Genomic DNA, 18,774 nt, shown 5'->3' on the forward strand with positions numbered 1-18,774 from the left:
GGAAAATGATCGTTGCCGAGAGAAATTGAAAATAAAAAAGTAATAGTAAAAAGTTGAAGAGTCTATATAACAAACCATCTTACAGGAAGAAGCTTGCAAGATATCCTTCCCTTGTGATTCTACTTGCTCTAGCTCTAGAATTTATTTATTTTTCTGTTACCAAGGAAATATGGCGGATGCTATTGTTAGTATACTGCTTGAGAATTTAAACTCTCTAATCCTAAAGGAGGTTAAATTACTCAGGGGTGTTAAGGATGATCTGGAAGAGCTTCAGAGAAATTTATCAATGATTCGTGCTATACTCCCAAACGCAGAGGCGATGGCAGTCGAGAATGAGCAGCTGAAGGTTTGGCTCTCAAATCTTATGGATGCGGCCTATGATGCTGATGACATCTTATCAGACTGGGCTGTGGAAGCTCAGGTATTACACTCAATTGGTTGTGGCCAGGTAAGTAATACCTTCTTACCTTGTTTTCAATTCCAACGCCATAATATAGCAACTAGGACAAAAAAGAACCTCACGACAATACAAAAAATTGTAAAAGCGAGGGAGGAGTTCAAATTGGATGAAAATGAAGTCCCGGTTATTGCCCTAGTTGGCATGGGGGGTCTGGGGAAAACCTCACTAGCTAAATTGGCCTTCAATCATGAGATTGTAATAGGCCATTTTCAGCTAAGCATGTGGATTTATGTGTCTCAAGATTTTGATGTTACTGGAATTGTAAAAAAAAATTTAGAATCTGCAACTGGAACTAAAACAGATGTTACACAGTTGAGATGCGAAAAAAAGTACAAGATATAATATGTGAGAAGAGATTTTTGCTTGTACTTGATGACGTATGGAACGAAGATTGGAGGAAAGTGGGATAATCTGAAGCAAATCTTAAAATGTAAAGTCAAAGGGAGCAAAATCATTGTGACTACTCGTCACAAAAGGGTTGCATCGATGATGGGTGCGCTTGATGACTCCCTCATCCCCTTGACTGGTTTATCAGACAGTGATTGTTGGTCTCTGTTTGAACGCCAAGCATTTGGATCAGGGAGAAGTAAAGAGCATCCAATTTTGGTTCCAATTGGTGAACAGATTGTCAAAAAATGTGGGGGTGTGCCATTAGCAGCAAAGGCATTAGGAAGACTCCTGTGTGGCCAACAGAAAGCACGGTGGGAGTGGGTAATAGACAGTCAGATATGGGAACTAGAAGAAAATGAAATTTTGCCGGCTCTAATATTGAGCTATATTAATTTGCCATCTCATCTAAGGCAATGCTTTTCATTTTGCTCTGTATTCCCTAAAGGCTTTACCATTCAGAAAGAACTTATTCTTTTGTGGATGGCTAATGGCTTTGTTACCCCTAAGGTAGGGATGGCGTTGGAACACATTGGAAATGAGATTTTCAATGATTTATTATGGAGGTCTTTCTTCCAAGACATAGAAAAAGACGACTCTGGAAATATAACAAGTTGCAAAATGCATGATTTGGTTCACGATCTTGCACAGTCTGTTATTGGGAACAAGTGTCATATCGTGGATCGGGAAAAAATGTAGATATTCCTACATCGACCCGATATGTCTATTCTCATTTGAATTCACTATTAGAAGAGCAGAGGTTGTACGAGGTTGTACGAGGCCAAAACCATACGAACAATACTATTGGGTGGTTATTATAAGACTGTCCCTAGCAACATCAAGAAACTTAGATACTTGCGATGCCTAGATCTTAGTGTACTTAGTTGTAGTGAGATCCCACATTCAATATGCAATTTGAAACAGCTAAGATACCTCAACCTCTACGATTATGGATGCACTGGCCATTTTTTCAGGGAAATCTAAAGATCCTAAGATTTCTGTTTCAATAGATTAGGACTTAATATGTGACAGAGATTTAAGGTTCTTCAGAGATTTTTAGATAAATTTCAATTAATTTCGGATTTTCAATGGATTTTATCAATTTTAAACATATGAGTGATTTTACAGAATTTGAAATGAATTAAAATTTTTACAGAAGCAAGATATGATGATATGTAGCTTACTGAAAGATTTTTACAGATTTTAACATTAAGCTCATATTTAATTTTGATTTAACAATTAAATGACCAGATTGCAAAAATAACACAGATTCTGCTAGAAATAGGAATCTAAATTCAAACAAATTCCTACAGTAGTAAGATATAAGTACAAATAGCATGCTGTGTGATTTTCAGGAATTTTGGAAACCATTTACTATCAATTTCGGATTTTTCATTATTTAGACCAGATTATGAATTAACACTACATCCCACATGAAAGAAGATCTAAATCACCTGAAACTTTTACAGCAACTAGAAATGTGAAATTTAAGACTACTGTAAAAATTTGAAGAATTTTCGCTGTTATCTGATGTCAGTAAAAATTTCTCCAAAATCTGGTAAATTTCAAAGAAAGCATAAAATAATATACCAAACAAATTCTAAAAATTCTCAAAACTTCATGGTAGAATGTATTGGTATCATATTAGTTTTCCACGAAATTTCATTAATTTTGGAATTCATTTAGTATATATTTTATTTTCGAAACACTCATGTAGATCATGATTTTGAGCATACATATTTAATATTCAACTAAATCCAATTAAATACTAAAAATCATGCAAATATATCAAATAATTCTGAAAAAATCCGAAAATTAAGCACCTACCTGTGATCAAAATCCTCGCCGAATCCGAGAGCCGAAAAATTCGAAAATATCCCGCCTATGTGCGATCCGCTCCGCCTTTCTTCCTCTTGATCTTTGTTTTTTTTTTTAAAGGATTGATTATCTATGAATCGGGAGAAAGAGAGAGAGAGAGAGAGGGCTTGAATTTTCTAAGAGAGGGGTTCTCTTTTTTCTCCTTTTGGATGGTAGGATGAGAGGGTATTTATAGGAGAATAGGATGGTAAAAGTTACCAAAGGTGTAGGGTTGTGATTGGATTAGGAGGTTATGTGAGGTTAGGTGAGGTTAGGTGGTTTTGGATGGTTAGGATGAGAGGGTATTTATAGGAGAATGGGATGGCAAAAGTTACCAAAGGTGTAGGGCTGTGATTGGATTAGGAGGTTAGGTGAGGTTAGGTGGTTTTGGATGGTTAGGATGATGGCACTATTCTTGAGAGAGTCATTTTATGGAAACATGTTGCAACATGTTGCCCAAAATTTAAGAGATATGAGAATATTAACAACTTTAGGGTGAGAATGAGAAAAGCAAGTGGGTAAGAGGAATCAAGCCATGTTTTTCCAAGCTTGGAAAAATGTGTGGTGAGAGGAGAGAGAATGTGAGGAGAGAGAACACTCGCGGAAAATATTGTTTTTCAGAAATTTCGGCATCCGATTTCGATAATTTTTTCATCTTTGGAATTCTTGATTTTTACTCTTTCGTTGAAGCACAATATTGCCATAGAAATATCGATTTCAAAATTTTGATGAATGAGAGCCGTCGATCCTCCTCGGCAAATTGTTTTTCAAAGATTTAGCAAATCGGTGATCCAAATGAATCAACCGATTCGATCAATTTTGGATCAACGACCAAAACTATTAAACCATGACATCTACACCAATTAAGATTTTATTTTTATTTCTTTTGTTATTGATGATTTAATGGAATAATTTCGACGATTCTCCTTCATCATGCCTAGATCCGTGATTTTTCACTGGGTTTTTGCTCAATTAAGTGGCACAGTGTTTAATCTGAATTTGAGATTAACCTTGATCGATCATGACCGAAGCAACTTATCCCAAAGTTCTCTCTTATTTAGATTCCTGTGGATCACCCTTCTCCCCACCCGGCGGAAAAATGTGAAACACGGTGGAACTGACCGGAAAGATTGAGAAAGCATAAGGGACAGACACGGGAATGGAAAACATCGAAGAACCGATAGGAAAACATCGAAGAACCGATAGAAAAACACTAACTTCTTTGTTAATTAAAGCAGAGCAAAATGGGGTGTTTACAGATGCCCCTCTTTGGTAGAGATGACATAGTCATTGAATACCAAAGTTAAAAATGACAGAACCATTTTGCGTAGCTTTAATCGACAAATGACTCTCTAGACACAACGCACCTTATCATAATGCAAGACCGGAGAATTGGAAGACTAGATGACTTGGAACTTGAACATATATCAAAAATCTTTTATTCTAAACCACTGGAGGACTCGATTATCAAAGGATTAGGCTTGAGAACTGGAGAACTGAATAATCTAACAATGGGTGGACCGGAGAATTGGAAGACTAGATGACTTGGAACTGGAGAATTGAAGATTGGATGAACTGAAGAATTGGAAAACTGGAGAAGTAGAAAATTTAGGGACTGGATATTTACAGAGCTAAAAATTTAGAGAACTGGATGATTAAGAGACTCAATAGTCAAATAACCGGAGAATCAAAGAACTGAGAAGTAAAGGAGCCAGTTCAGTGGGAATTGTAGAACTTGATTACTGGAAAACTGGAGAGTCAAAAATTGATAATTGGTGAACTGGGGATTAGATTGGATTGACATTTTGATTGATTCAATTGGGATTGGAATTTGATCACTGGATGTTAGGACTGGAAACTGGAGACTGGAATCTTAATCTAAATATCGGGAACTGGAACTCGAGAACGAAGACATACCGGATACTAGAATTAGAGTATTGAAACACTGGATTTTCGGACACTGGAACTGGATGTTGGAATTAGAGTGCCGAAATACTGATCGAATCGGTTGGTTCATTTGGATCGAATTGATCGAATCGGTTGGTTCATTTGGATCACCGATTTGCTAAATCTTTGGAAAAACGATTTACCGAGGAGGATCGACGGCTCTCATTCATCAAAATTTTGAAATCGATATTTCTATGGCAATATTGGGCTTAAACGAAAGAGTAAAAATCAAGGATTCCAAAGATGAAAAAATTATCGAAATCGGATGCCGAAATTTTCGGAAAACGATATTTTCCACGAGTGTTCTCTCTCCTCTCACCACACATTTTTCCAAGCTTGGGAAAACATGGCTTGATTCCTCTTACCCACTTGCTTTTCTCATTCTCACCCTAAAGTTGCTAATATTCTCATATCCCTTAAATTTTGGGCAACATGTTGCAACATGTTTTCATAAAATGACTCTCTCAAAAAGAGTGCCATCATCCTAACCATCCAAAACCACCTAACCTCACCTAACCTCCTAATCCAATCACAACCCTACACCTTTGGTAACTTTTGCCATCCCATTCTCCTATAAATACCTTCTCATCCTAACCATCCAAAACCACTTAACCTCACCTAACCTCCTAATCCAATCACAACCCTACACCTTTGGTAACTTTTGCCATCCCATTCTCCTATAAATACCCTCTCATCCCACCATCCAAAAGGAGAAAAAAGAGAACCCCTCTCTTAGGAAATTCAAGCCCTCTCTCTCTCTTTCTCCCCATTCATAGATAATCAATCCTTTTTAAAAAAAAAACAAAGATCAAGAGGAAGAAAGGCGGAGCGGATCGTACATAGGCGAGATATTTTCGAATTTTTTGGCTCTCGGATTCGGCGAGGATTTCGATCACAGGTAGGTGCTTAATTTTCAGATTTTTCCAGAATTGTTTGGTATATTTGCATGATTTTTAGTATTTAATTGGATTTAGTTGAATATTAAATATGTATGCTCAAAATCATGATCTACATGAGTGTTTCGAAAATAAAATATATACTAAATGAATTCCAAAATTAATGAAATTTCGTGGGAAACTAATATGATACCAATACATTCTACCATGAAGTTTTGAGAATTTTTAGAATTTGTTTGGTATATTATTTTATGCTTTCTTTGAAATTTACCAGATTTTGCGGGAATTTTTACTGATATCAGATAACAGCGAAAATTCTTCAAATTTTTACAGTAGTCTTACTTTTCATATTTCTAGTTTCTGTAAAAGTTTCAGGTGATTTAGGTCTTGTTTCATGTGGGATGTAGTCTTAATTCATAATCTGGTCTAAATATTTAAAAATCCGAAATTGATAGTAAATGGTTTCCAAAATTCCTGAAAATCTCACAGCATGCTAGTTGTACTTATATCTTACTACTATAGGAATTTTATTGAATTTAGATTCCTATTTCTAGAAGTTTCTATGTTATTTTTGCAATCTGGTCATTTAATTGTTAAATCAAAATTAAATATGAGCTTAATGTTAAAATATGTAAAAATCTTTCAGTAAGCTACATCTCATCATATCTTGCTGCTGTAAAAATTTTGATTCATTTCGAATTCGTTTGCAACAGTTTCACTTGTAAAATCACTCATATGTTTAAAATTGATAAAATCCATTGAAAATCCGAAATTAATTGAAATTTATCTGAAAATCTCTGAAGAACCTTAAATCTCTGTCACATATTAACTCCTAATCTATTGAAACATAAATCTTATGGTCTTTAGATTTCTCTGGAAAAATGTTAAGTGCATCCATAATCATATCCCAATTGCAACCGATTTTTGTCAATTTGAATACTTAAGCTATAGCACGTTGTTGGCTCCGAGGTTACTGTCCACGGAAATCCTGAGATATGCCAGGCAATAAGGTGCTATAACCTAAGTATTAAATTACACAAGAAAAGAGCGCACGATTCCCTTCCTTGGATGCTATTCTGGGCCGAAATTGGTAAACCCTAGAGCCATTGGTAATCCCTAAGTGTCCATAAACTGAAAATCCTTGAAATCTGAAATTCATTAACATCAAGAACTGAAATCGATTCATCTCGTGTCTCTCAGAACCATTGGATTATGGTTTCCGTCGTAAGAACCATTAGAGCCCAATTTAGGAACACTGGTGTCGTGTCGTGTCGTGTCCTAAGTTTTAGGGAGTATTAGGTTTTAGGGAGTCCTAGAGTTAGGAGTCCAGCCTCATCACGTACGCTTGCTATGGATAGCAACCGTGCCATAGGTCTAGTTACACTAGTCACCCAATCTTTCCCTAGGACAAGCCTAGTAAACTAGGATGTAGGCCAACCTGCATTAGTCTAAGGGACAACTTGCATTTAGATAAGAATCATATAGCATCTTAGATGAAATCCTAAGATAATAAAATCCTCAACTTGAATTAAATAACTTCTCCTAAAACTGTTGAAACAGTCAATCCCGTCTAGGTCGGTGTCTTAGTTGAGTTAGGCATAACTAGCTTGGCTTAGGTGCACCGGTTATTGCCCTAGTTGTCATGGGGGGTCTGGGGAAAACCACACTAGCTAGATTGGCCTTAATGCGATTGTAATAGGCCATTTTCAGCTAAGCATGTGGATTTATGTGTCTCAAGATTTTGATGTTACTGGAATTGTAAAAAAAAATTTAGAGTCTGCAACTGGAACTAAAACAGATGTTACACAGTTGAGATGCGAAAAAAAGTACAAGATATAATATGTGAAGAGATTTTTGCTTGTACTCGATGACGTATGGAACGAAGATGGAGGAAAGTGGGTGGCTAATGGCTTTGTTACCCCTAAGGTAGGTAGGGATGGCGTTGGAACACCTTGGAAATGAGATTTTCATTGATTTATTATGGAGGTCTTTCTTAGAAAAAGACGACTCTGGGAATATAACAAGTTGCAAAATGCATGATTTGGTTCACGATCTTGCACAGTTTGTTATTGGGAACAAGTGTCATATCGTGGATCGGGAAAAAAATGTAGATATTCCTACATCGACCCGATATGTCTATTCTCATTTGAATTCACTATTAGAAGAGCTGAGGTTGTACGAGGCCAAAACCATACGAACAATACTATTGGGTGGTTATTATAAGTCTGTCCCTACCAACATCAAGGAGATGTTTGGGGAGCAGAATCGCACTGCTAGGTTCATCACAATGAAGAGCTTAGTGTCCACCAAGATGGTGGAGGGCACACCCGTCAGGGAACACATGCTCAAGAAAGACGGTAGTTGAAATAATAATTAAATATGATTAATTATTATTTTTAAGATAGTAGTTGAAGACGATAGGTGAAAATATATCTATAAAAATAGAGGAATGTAACAACCGGGGTAAAATGTAACAACCACCCTCCTTAAATCTATAAAAATTAAGCTTAGAAAAACTTAAAAATATATATATATATATATATATAATAAAAATGACCTCATAGGCGGGTAATCATCGGCCTTTACTCATTTTTTCCCGAGTTAATCGGGCATGAGGACATCTGGCATAATGGGGCGTACGCGATTCGAACCCAACACTGAGCGATGATTGAACGGCTTCCTACCACTAAGCCACCGCCCTAGATGTCAACTAAAAATGAGTAGATACTTACACATATTAAAAATTACCAATAGTCACTATTCATAATTACTATCAACTGTAACGACCCGATTTTCCATCAAGTCGTTACGAGCAAACACCTGTCAAAATACTCACAATAACAACTGCCATTCTTATTTCATAACTAAAATGTTCTTACAATAACATTTACCAAAGTTCAAACTAAATAAAGTCTTGATAGAAATAAAAACGTTAAATGACGCAAGACGTCAAAATACAAAAACCCCAGAAACGAACTTTCTGATCACACAGTCCCTTATCCCAAGGTTCTTTCATTTGCAAACGCTCCACCATCTAACTCCTCAACCCCTGTGGTTGAGTAAACAACGTCAGAGCAGGGTCCTCCAGAGACCGAGCAGAGTAAGAGAGACAATATAAAAAGTACAGGCAATATAATCCAGATCATCAGCAATATATAGCAACAATAATAAAAACTGGAAAGGAATTACGCTATTGATTGCAATATAAATAACAGGAGTGACAATAATAATTGATATGCTATGTGTGCATGAGACAGCTCATTCCCCAGGTACATCCGGCTTTTTCCCAATTTTCTTTTCTGTCGACTTTCTCATTTTTATTTTTATTTTTCTGCCGGTGTCCTTGCCGCACGACTACCCACTACCCCTGTCTGAAGGTAGTGGCGTTATGATATGCTATGTGTGCATGAGACAGCTCATTCCCCAGGTACATCCGGCTTTTTCCCAATTTTCTTTTCTGTCAGTTCTTTTCTGACTTTCTCATTTTTATTTTTATTTTTCTGTCGGTGTCCTTGCCGCACGACTACCCACTACCCCTGTCTGAAGGTAGTGGCGTTATGGACTCGGATTTCGGTCTCGCATTTAATGCCGAGCCGTTTCGGGGATACTATCCCATTTTGGTTGGTTGCCAACGAAAGGCAGTACACGCTTCTCGCGTTGGCCTTTGGACCTTAGGTCCCAGGATGATACCACCACACCCTTAAGTTCCCCTTCACTCTCCCCCATGTATGATCATGTATGATATGCAATTCAGAGTTTAAAGTACATTACTTTTGTCTCCCTTCCTGTATTACTTTGTCTCCCTTCCTGTATTACTTCGCATAAGATTTTATTCCAGGCAAGCAAGTATAAATTAACTAAGCAGGTATCAATAAAGCACAATTTTATAAGTAGAGTTACATTGCATAGACAAATTATATTGGAAACCATTATAAGCAAGGTCTAGCTGTCACCTGCCTTTTTAAACCTGGAGATAGAAACCGAAAAGTAGAAACCGAAAAGTCACAACAAGACTAGGGAGTGATCAACCTGGAAGTAAGGCCATACACATACCGTTATTATGAGTTTCTCAAAATCTTACCATTTTATTTATTTATTTCCATGGTTTCCCTGTGTTATTTCTATCCAGGTAATGTCCATCTATGTCCAAAATAATGTTCCCTGTTGACCCCATATTATTTGTTATCAAATTCATATTTCAAGATCATGAGGCCCCCAGTAGACACTATTCATATGGACCCCACATGTTACTATTCATGTGGACCATATGTTACTATTCATGTGGACCCCACATGCCACACTATTTATATGGACCCCACATGTTACTATACATGTGGACCCCATAGGTTACTATTCATAATAAATATTTAGGTGGTAGAACCAACCATATTATCCATAATTAATATTTTAAGAACCATATTACTCATAATAAATATTTTAACTATCTATGAAAGACTTACCTTGAAGTGGATTTCCTTCTCCTTCCCTCTTTCTCCCTCTTTCTCTCTCTTTCTATTTTTCTTCTTCTTCTCTTCCTCTATTTATAGGAAAATCTGACGTGAAAATCTGACGTGAATATTGACGTGAATATTGACGTGAATAGTGATGTGAATAGTGACATGAATAGTGACGTGAATATTTAATTATTATTTAATTATTATTTTATCGGTTGATTATTATTTAATTATATTTTTTTTCGGTGGATTATTATTTAATTATTATTTTGTAATGATTAATATTATTTAATTATTATTTTCGTGGTGGATTATTATTTAAATTTAATTATTATTTTCGTCGGTGGATTATTATTTAATTATTATTACTAGTGATTTTTTTTCCTCTGCTTCTGAACCTTTATTTATAGATACCGTTTTCGACTATTCTCTAATAAAATAATAATTAATTTTTAGTTAATTATTATTTTATTAGAGAATAGTCGAAAACGGTATCTATAAATAGAGGTTCAGAAGCAGAAGAAAAAAATAAAGAAAGAGAGGGAAAAAAGAGGTCCGTTGGCGTTGGGTCCCGCTATTTGTGGGTCCTACTTGTTGTGGGGCCCGCTGGTGGTAAGACCCTGCTTGTGTGGGACCTACTGGTGGTGGGACCTACTGGTGGTGGGACCCGCTGATGAATAGTATTCGGTGGTTCTTACTGTGAATAGTAATTTTGAATAGTTATCACAATAGTCACTATGCAAGTTCACTATTGAGATAACTATTTAAAATTACTATTTACAGTAGGAACCACCGAATACTATTCATCAGCGGGTCTCACCACCAGTAGGTCCCACACAAGCGGGTCCCACCAACAGCGGGCCTTACAACAAGTAGGACCCACAAATAGCGGGACCCAACGCCAACGGGACCCATCACTAGTAATAATAATTAAATAATAATCCACCGATGAAAATAATAATTAAATAATATTCATCATTACAAAATAATAATTAAATAATAATCCACCGATGAAAATAATAATTAAATAATATTAATCATTACAAAATAATAATTAAATAATAATCCACCGAAAAAAAATATAATTAAATAATAATCAACCGACAAAATAATAATTAAATAATAAATCCACCGACGAAAATAATAAAATATTTACGTCACTATTCACGTCACTATTCACGTCAGATTTTCCTATAAATAGAGGAAGAGAAGAAGAAGAAAAATAGAAAGAGAGAAAGGAGGGAGAAAGAGGGAGAAAGAAGAAAGGAGAAGAAAATCCACTTCAAGGTAAGTCTTTCATAGATAGTTAAAATATTTATTATGAGTAATATGGTTCTTAAAACTTTAATTATGGATAATATGGTTGGTTTTACCACCTAAATATTTATTATGAATAATATGGTTGGTTCTACCACCTAAATTTTATCATCTTATTTGAAATAGTAACCTGTGGGGTCCACGTGAATAGTAGCATGTGGGGTTCACATGAATAGTAACCTATGGGGTCCACATGCATAGTAACATATGGGGTCCATATGAATAGTGTAGCATGTGGGGTCCACATGAATAGTAATATATGGTCCACATGAATAGTAACATGTGGGGTCAATATGAATAGTGTCTGCTGGGCCCCATGATCTTGAAATATGAATTTGATAACAAATAATATAGGGTTTGACAGAGAACATTATTTTGGACATAGATGGACATTACCTGGATAGAAAGAACACTGAATACAGGGAAACCATGGAAATAAATAAATAAAATGGTAAGATTATGAGGAACTCATAATAACGGTATGTGTATGGCCTTACTTCCAGGTTGATCACTCTCTAGTCTTGTTGTGACTTTTCGGTTTCTACTTTTCGGTTTCTATCATCTCCAGGTTTAAAAAGGCAGGTGACAGTTAGACCTTGCTTGTAATGGTTTCCAATATAATTTGTCTATGCAATGTAACTCTACTTATAAAATTGTGCTTTATTGATACCTGCTTAGTTAATTTATACTTTCTTGTCTGGAATAAAATCTTATGCGAAGTAATACAGGAAGGGAGACAAAGTAATACAGGAAGGGAGACAAAAGTAATGTACTTTAAACTCCGAATTGCATATCATACATGATCATACATGGGGGAGAGTGAAGGGGAACTTAAGGGTGTGGTGGTATCATCCTGGGACCTAAGGTCCAAAGGCCAACGCGAGAAGCGTGTACTGCCATTAGTTGGCAACCAACCAAAATGGGATAGTATCCCCGAAACGGCTCGGCATTAAATGCGATACCGAAATCCGAGTCCATAACGCCACTACCTTCAGACAGGGGTAGTGGGTAGTCGTGCGGCAAGGACACCGGCAGAAAAATAAAAATAAAAATGAGAAAGTCGGAAAAGAACTGACAGAAAAGAAAATTGGGAAAAAGCCGGATGTACCTGGGGAATGAGCTGTCTCATGCACACATAACATATCAATTATTATTGTCACTCCTGTTATTTATATTGCAATCAATAGCGTAATTCCTTTCCAGTTTTTATTATTGTTGCTATATATTGCTGAGGATCTGGATTATATTGCCTGTACTTTTTATATTGTCTCTCTTACTCTGCTCGGTCTCTGGAGGACCCTGCTCTGACGTTGTTTACTCCACCACAGGGGTTGAGGCGTTAGATGGTGGAGAGTTTGCAAATGAAAGAACCTTGGGATAAGGGACTGTGTGATCAGAGAGTTCGTTTCTAGGGTTTTTGTATTTTGACGTCTTGCGTCATTTATCGTTGTTATTTCTATCAAGACTTTATTTAGTTTGGACTTTGGTAAATGTTATTGTAAGGAACATTTTAGTTATGAAATAAGAATGGCAGTTGTTATTGTGAGTATTTTGACAGGTGTTTGCTCGTAACGACTTGATGGGAAATCGGGTCGTTACATTTGGAAGAAAAAAATAAAAGAGAGAGAAGAGATCGAGAGAGAAAAAAGTAAAGAGAGAAGGAAAAAGAGAGTAGAAGGAAAAAGAAATCAACTTCATCACTACCAAGGTAAGTTTTTCATATAGATAGTTAAAGTATTTATTAATATGGATAGTTAAAAGTATTTATTAATATGGTTGGTTCTACCACCTATGTAAATATCATGATAAAGCATGCATAAGAGGCGATAATTCGCTATAGATCATGCAAGTTTTATCATCTTATTTGAACGGTGAAATGCTAGCATAGTAATCGTAAAGTAAATGGTTGGTTCTACCACCTATGTAAATATCCACCTATGTAAATATTAGGATAAAGCATGCATAAGAGGCGATAACTCGCTATAGATTATGCAAGTTTTACCATCTTATTTGAATGGTGAAATGCCAGGAGTTCGCATTTCTTTGATTAAAGTTTACTTTACGGTTACTATGCTAGCATTTCACCGTTCAAATAAGATTGTAAAACTTGCATAATCTATAACGAGATATCGCCTCTTATGCATGTTTTATCCTGATATTTACATAGGTGGTAGAACCAACCATATTATCCATAATAAAATACTTACTTTGGTAGTGATTAAGTGGATTTTCTTTTTCTTCTCCTCTCTCTCTTACTCTTTCTTCTCTCTCGATCTCTTTTCTATATTATTTCACCTACTATCTTCAACCACTCTCTTATTTAATTATTATTTAACCTTCTTCAACTACTCTCTTAAAAATAATAATTAATCTTATTTAATTATTATTTTTGTCAGCGCAACTATTTTAATGATAGTAGTTGTGGCGTGATCCGCTATTTGTGGGTCCTGCTTGTTGTGAGGCCCGTTGGTAGTAGGATCTGTGTGGGGCCTGCTGATGTGAGACCCATTGTTGGTCGACCCGCTTGTGAATAGTACTTGGTGGGTACTACTGTGAATAGTAATTTTAAATAGTTCATCTCAATAGTGAACTTGTATAGTATTTCTGCGTAATCTTGCATAGTTACTATTTGTGAATAGTAATTATGAATAGTGATTGTTTGTAATTTTTAATATGTGTAAATATCTACTCATTTTTAGTTGACATCTGGGGCGGTGGCGTAGTGGTAGGAAGCCGTTCAATCCTCGCTCAGCGTTGGGTTCTAATCGCGTACGCCCCATTATGCCAGATGTCCTCATGCCTGATTAACTCTGGGAAAAATGAGTAATGCCCGATTATTTATTTATTTATATATATATATATATATATATTACCGGTTATTACATTCTACCCTCCTTAAAAAAATTTCGTCCTTGAAATTTTACGTACCTTAAGAAGTAAATAGATGAGGATACTTTTGTGTCATCTCCTCCTCCGGTTTCTGTTTTGGGACCGTCTTGCAGTCCTTTGCCACATGTCCTTCTATTCTGCATTGGAAGCATTTTTGTGTCCCCACGTAACAGACAGCTCCATGTCTCTTTTCACATTTTGAGCAATGTTGCTGGTCTCTTGCTTCCTTGATATTAGGTCTCTTTGTTCCAAATCCTCCTGGTTGGCTTTCATTCGTTCTCTTTATGCCGGTCAACTTGTTTTTGGACTGCTGAAAGTCCAAATGTTCAATTTCCACTTTCAAAGCACATCTCACCACGGCTTCGTAGCTTTGAAAATCTAAAGCTGCTAATACTCGCCTGACGCTAGGCTTTAATCCGTATTTGAATTTGTCCACCTTGCTTTGAACGTCTGTCACTAGGTGGGTTGCATATCGAGCCAGTCTTGTGAATTTATCCACCTTGCTTTGAACGTCTGTCACTATTTGTGAGTCTTGCTTATTGTGGGTCTCACTGGTGGTAGGACCCGCTTAATCTGACTACTTCTTTGATGTAGAGCTTCCCTAATTGATCTAAGAAAAAAATTTCTCGTATTGGGATAAAATGAGCTACCTTCGTCAGTCGATCAATGATGACCTATGTTGCGTCATTTCCTTTAATAGTCCTCGATAGTCCCGTAACGAAATCCATTGCTATCATATCCCACTTCCATATAGGCACCTCTAGTGGTTGTAAGGCTCTCTTTGGTAGCTGTCGTTCTGCTTTCACTTGTTGGCAAACCAAGCATGTAGACACGAACTCAGCAATCTCTCTCTTCATATTATTCCACCAATAATGGGTTCGAAGATCTCGATACATCTACGTACTCCCTGGGTGTATGGAGAATGCCGAACTATGTGCCTCAGTTAGCAACTTCCTTCTTAATTCTGGATCGGAGGGCACACACAGCACACACAGTCTTGTGTTGAATCTTGTGAATACCGAACTATGTGCCTCAGTTAGCAACTTCCTTCTTAATTCTGGATCGGAGGGCACACACAGTCTTGTGTTGAATCTTAAGATATCATCTTTATCAACATTGAATTCGGAAAGTTTGCCTTGCCGAACTGCTTCGATCTTTCCTTGTAATTCAGGATGGCCGACTTGAGTGGCCTTGATTTTCTCCAATAGTAATGGTTGAGCAACCATCTGTGCTATGTAGCCCTTGGTTCGCGATTCTACTATTTTCACATCCAATTTTCTCAGATCTTGGAGTAAATGCTTTTGACTGGTTAGCATTCTTGCCAAAGTTCCGGAAGTTTTTCTACTTAATGCATCTGCCACTACATTCGCCTTTCTAGGATGATAATGAATGTTGCAGTCATAATCCTTTAGTAACTCTAGCCACCTTCTATGTCTCATATTCAACTCCTTCTGGGAAAATATGTATTTGAGACTCTTGTGATCAGTATAAATTTCACACATTTCCCCGTAGAGATAATGTCGCCAGATCTTCAGTGCAGAGATTACTGCCGCCAATTCCATATCATGCGTGGTGTAGTTTTGTTCGTGGTATTTTAGTTGGCGTGATGCATAAGCTATAACTTTACCATTTTGCATTAATACGAAGCCGAGCCCTTCCATTGATGCGTCACTGTAGATCACAAATCTTCCGGTTGGTGTTGGTAATGCTATCATAGGTGTGCTGACGAGTCTCTTCTTTAACATTTGGAAGCTTTCCTCGCATTCTTTGGTCCAGATAAACTTCGCGCCTTTCCGAGTTAATTTCGTTAATGGATTTGCTAATCAAGTGAAGTTTTCCATGAACCTTCTATAATAGCCGGCAAGTCTCAAGAAATTTCGAATTTCTGTTGCTGTCGTGGATCTTTGCCATTCTTCAACGGCTTTAGTCTTCGCTGGATCTACAGGAATTCCTTCTCGGGTGACCCAAGAACGCCACTTGCTGCAACCAGAATTCACATTTACTGAATTTAGCATACAGCTTCTTCTGTCGAAGTGTTTGTAAAACAATCTTCAGATGTTCCTCAAGTTCTTCGCGACTCTTAGAATAGACAAGAATGTCGTCGATAAACACCACAACAAACTTGTCAAGATAATCGTGAAATACTCTGTTCATTAAATCCATGAATACGGCTGGGGCATTCGTTAGTCCGAATGGCATGACAATGAACTCATAATGTCCGTATCGCGTGCGGAACGCCGTCTTTGGAACGTCTTCTTTATTTACTTTCAGTTGGTGGTAACCAGATCTGAGATCGATCTTGGAGAAGTACATGACACCTTGAAGTTGGTCGAACAAGTCGTCGATTATGGGCAATGGGTACTTGTTCTTTATTGTGACATTGTTCAGTTCTCGATAATCAATGCACAACCTCATTGATCCATCCTTCTTCTTTACGAACAGGACGGGAGCTCCCCAGGGTGATACACTGGGTTGTCTAATAGTTCTTGTAGTTGCTTCTTTAGTTCCTCCAATTCTATCGGCGTCATTCGATACGGTCTTTTGGATATTGGATTTGCTCTCGGTACTAGCTCGATAGAGAACTCCAGTTCTCGATTCGGTGGGGCTCCTGGTAGATCGTTAGGGAATACATCCACGTACTTTTGCACAATAGGCAGGTCCTCCAATTTCATCTTCTTTTTACTCGTGTCCACAACTTGAACTTGAGCGAGATATCCTTCACAGCCCTGTTTTAATAATCGTCTTGCCTGCAACGATGATATTAGTGCTGGAGTTTTGTTTCCGTCAAGGCTTTTATATACGAGTTGGGGTTGATCAGGAATAGTAAACCTGACTTATTTCCTGTAACAGTCTATGTTGGCATGTTTTAAAGTCAACCAATCCATTTCTAAACTTTCAAATTGCTGGAGATGTGAAAATCTCCCACCACTTCGCCAACTTCCCTCGCTCAAGAATCTTGTGATATCTGGAATGTCTGCATTGAAGCAGATCAATAATGAGTTTTACGGTAATAGCACATTGAATGGATTTTCCTTTCCATCTTTGAAAAGCCTTTCGCTATGTGAAATGGAAAAAGATGTGGGCATCAGTGGAGAAAGGAGAAGCTTTTCCTTGCCTTGATGAATTGAAGATTAAAGACTGCTCAAAGTTGAACAACCTGCCATGTTTTCTGCATCTTACCTCCCTTCATATTGAGGGTCTCAGTGAGATCTCATCCTTTCCAGAATTGAAGCAGATCAATAATGAGTTTTACGGTAATAGCACATTGAATGGATTTTCCTTTCCATCTTTGAAAAGCCTTTCGCTATGTGAAATGGAAAATTTAGAGATGTGGGCATCAGTGGAGAAAGGAGAAGCTTTTCCTTGCCTTGATGAATTGAAGATTAAAGACTGCTCAAAGTTGAACAACCTGCCATGTTTTCTGCATCTTACCTCCCTTCATATTGAAGGTCTCAGTGAGATCTCATCCTTTCCAGGAAGCTTTCTTCGATGCAATGCACTCCAACATTTATCAATTTGGGAATGCAACAAGTTGAGTAGTCTTCCTAGGGAGCTCGACAATTTCGTTGCTCTCAAGTCATTGATCATTGTGCGTTGTAATAAGCTGGTGTCTTTGCCGGAGGGATTGCGAAACCTCACATCTCTCAAAAAGGTGTGAAAACCTGGCATCATTACCCGAGGAGGAAGGGTAGTAAGGGGCTTGAAATCTCTTCAATCATTGGAGATTGCTTTCTGTAAAAAGATGGTTTCTTTGCCGGATGACTTGCGGTACCTTACTGCCCTAAAAAAACTGACAATTAGTGATTGTGATGAGTTGGCATCATCGCTAGATGGGCGGCGTTTGAAATCTAGTCATTGGAGATTTCTTTCTGTGGAAAGATGGTTTCTTTGCCGGATGACTTGCGGTACCTTACTGCCCTAAAAACACTGAAAATCTGTCATTGTTATGGGTTGGCATCATTGGCAGAGTGGGTCGAAGAGCTCACATCACTTCAATGTTTGTGGATCGAAGATTGTCATAAAATGACTTCATTGCCCGCCGGACTACAACGCCTCACCGCACTCCAAACACTGTATATTAGGAGTTCTCCAGATTTGGGGAGACGATGCGAAAGGGAGAGAGGAGAGGATTGGCACAAGATAGCCCATGTACCGGATATAATGATTCGGGAATGGTGATTTTCTCTCTCAACCGTACCCTTCTCCGACTCACTCTACCATCCCAGGTTCGTTATTTCATAATCCCCTCTTTAGCTTTTAATTATATAACGTACTTTCTTTCTTTAATTTTCTTTCATCTATATAACCAATTTTTATCAAATTTGGAGGATTTTCTGCAGATTTGTGGCTGAGTTTGGGGGTAGAATTCTCTATTCAGGATTTGCTCTTTTCTATGGTGGTTTTTGTATGTTTCTTGAGGTTGTGGTCTGCTCTTGGGGCAGGGGATTGCTATTTGGTTTTTGCTTCTATTTTCAGTTATATGTACTAAGCCTCTGTTGTGGTAGTTTTAATAAGGGTTGCCTCTTTCTATCTGATTCTTGTCTTCTTGTAGTGTGTTTGCCCATGT

General features: G+C 37.4%; 1 protein-coding gene across 3 annotated transcripts; it reads left to right on the plus strand.

The window, feature by feature from the left end:
* Positions 1 to 14: 14 nt before the first annotated feature.
* On the plus strand, positions 15 to 18,739 carry LOC143864404 (putative disease resistance RPP13-like protein 2). Of its 3 annotated transcripts, none has more exons than XM_077375337.1 (3): positions 15 to 448; positions 18,175 to 18,433; positions 18,548 to 18,739. In XM_077375337.1, the coding sequence occupies exons 1-2, from the start codon at positions 170 to 172 to the stop codon at positions 18,232 to 18,234; spliced, it is 339 nt and encodes a 112-aa protein (XP_077231452.1). In that variant the 5' UTR covers positions 15 to 169; the 3' UTR covers positions 18,235 to 18,433; positions 18,548 to 18,739. The 3 variants fall into 3 exon arrangements, with proteins under 3 accessions (XP_077231452.1, XP_077231453.1, XP_077231454.1); XM_077375338.1 differs by having other exon boundaries at positions 17 to 448; positions 12,647 to 18,433; XM_077375339.1 differs by lacking the exon at positions 18,175 to 18,433 and having other exon boundaries at positions 18 to 448.
* Positions 18,740 to 18,774: the final 35 nt, after the last annotated feature.

The sequence above is a fragment of the Tasmannia lanceolata genome, unplaced genomic scaffold (assembly GCF_043159265.1).
Source record: "Tasmannia lanceolata isolate RefF3 unplaced genomic scaffold, GAP_Taslan_0.1 ptg000048l, whole genome shotgun sequence".
Taxonomy (NCBI): Eukaryota; Viridiplantae; Streptophyta; class Magnoliopsida; order Canellales; family Winteraceae; genus Tasmannia; species Tasmannia lanceolata.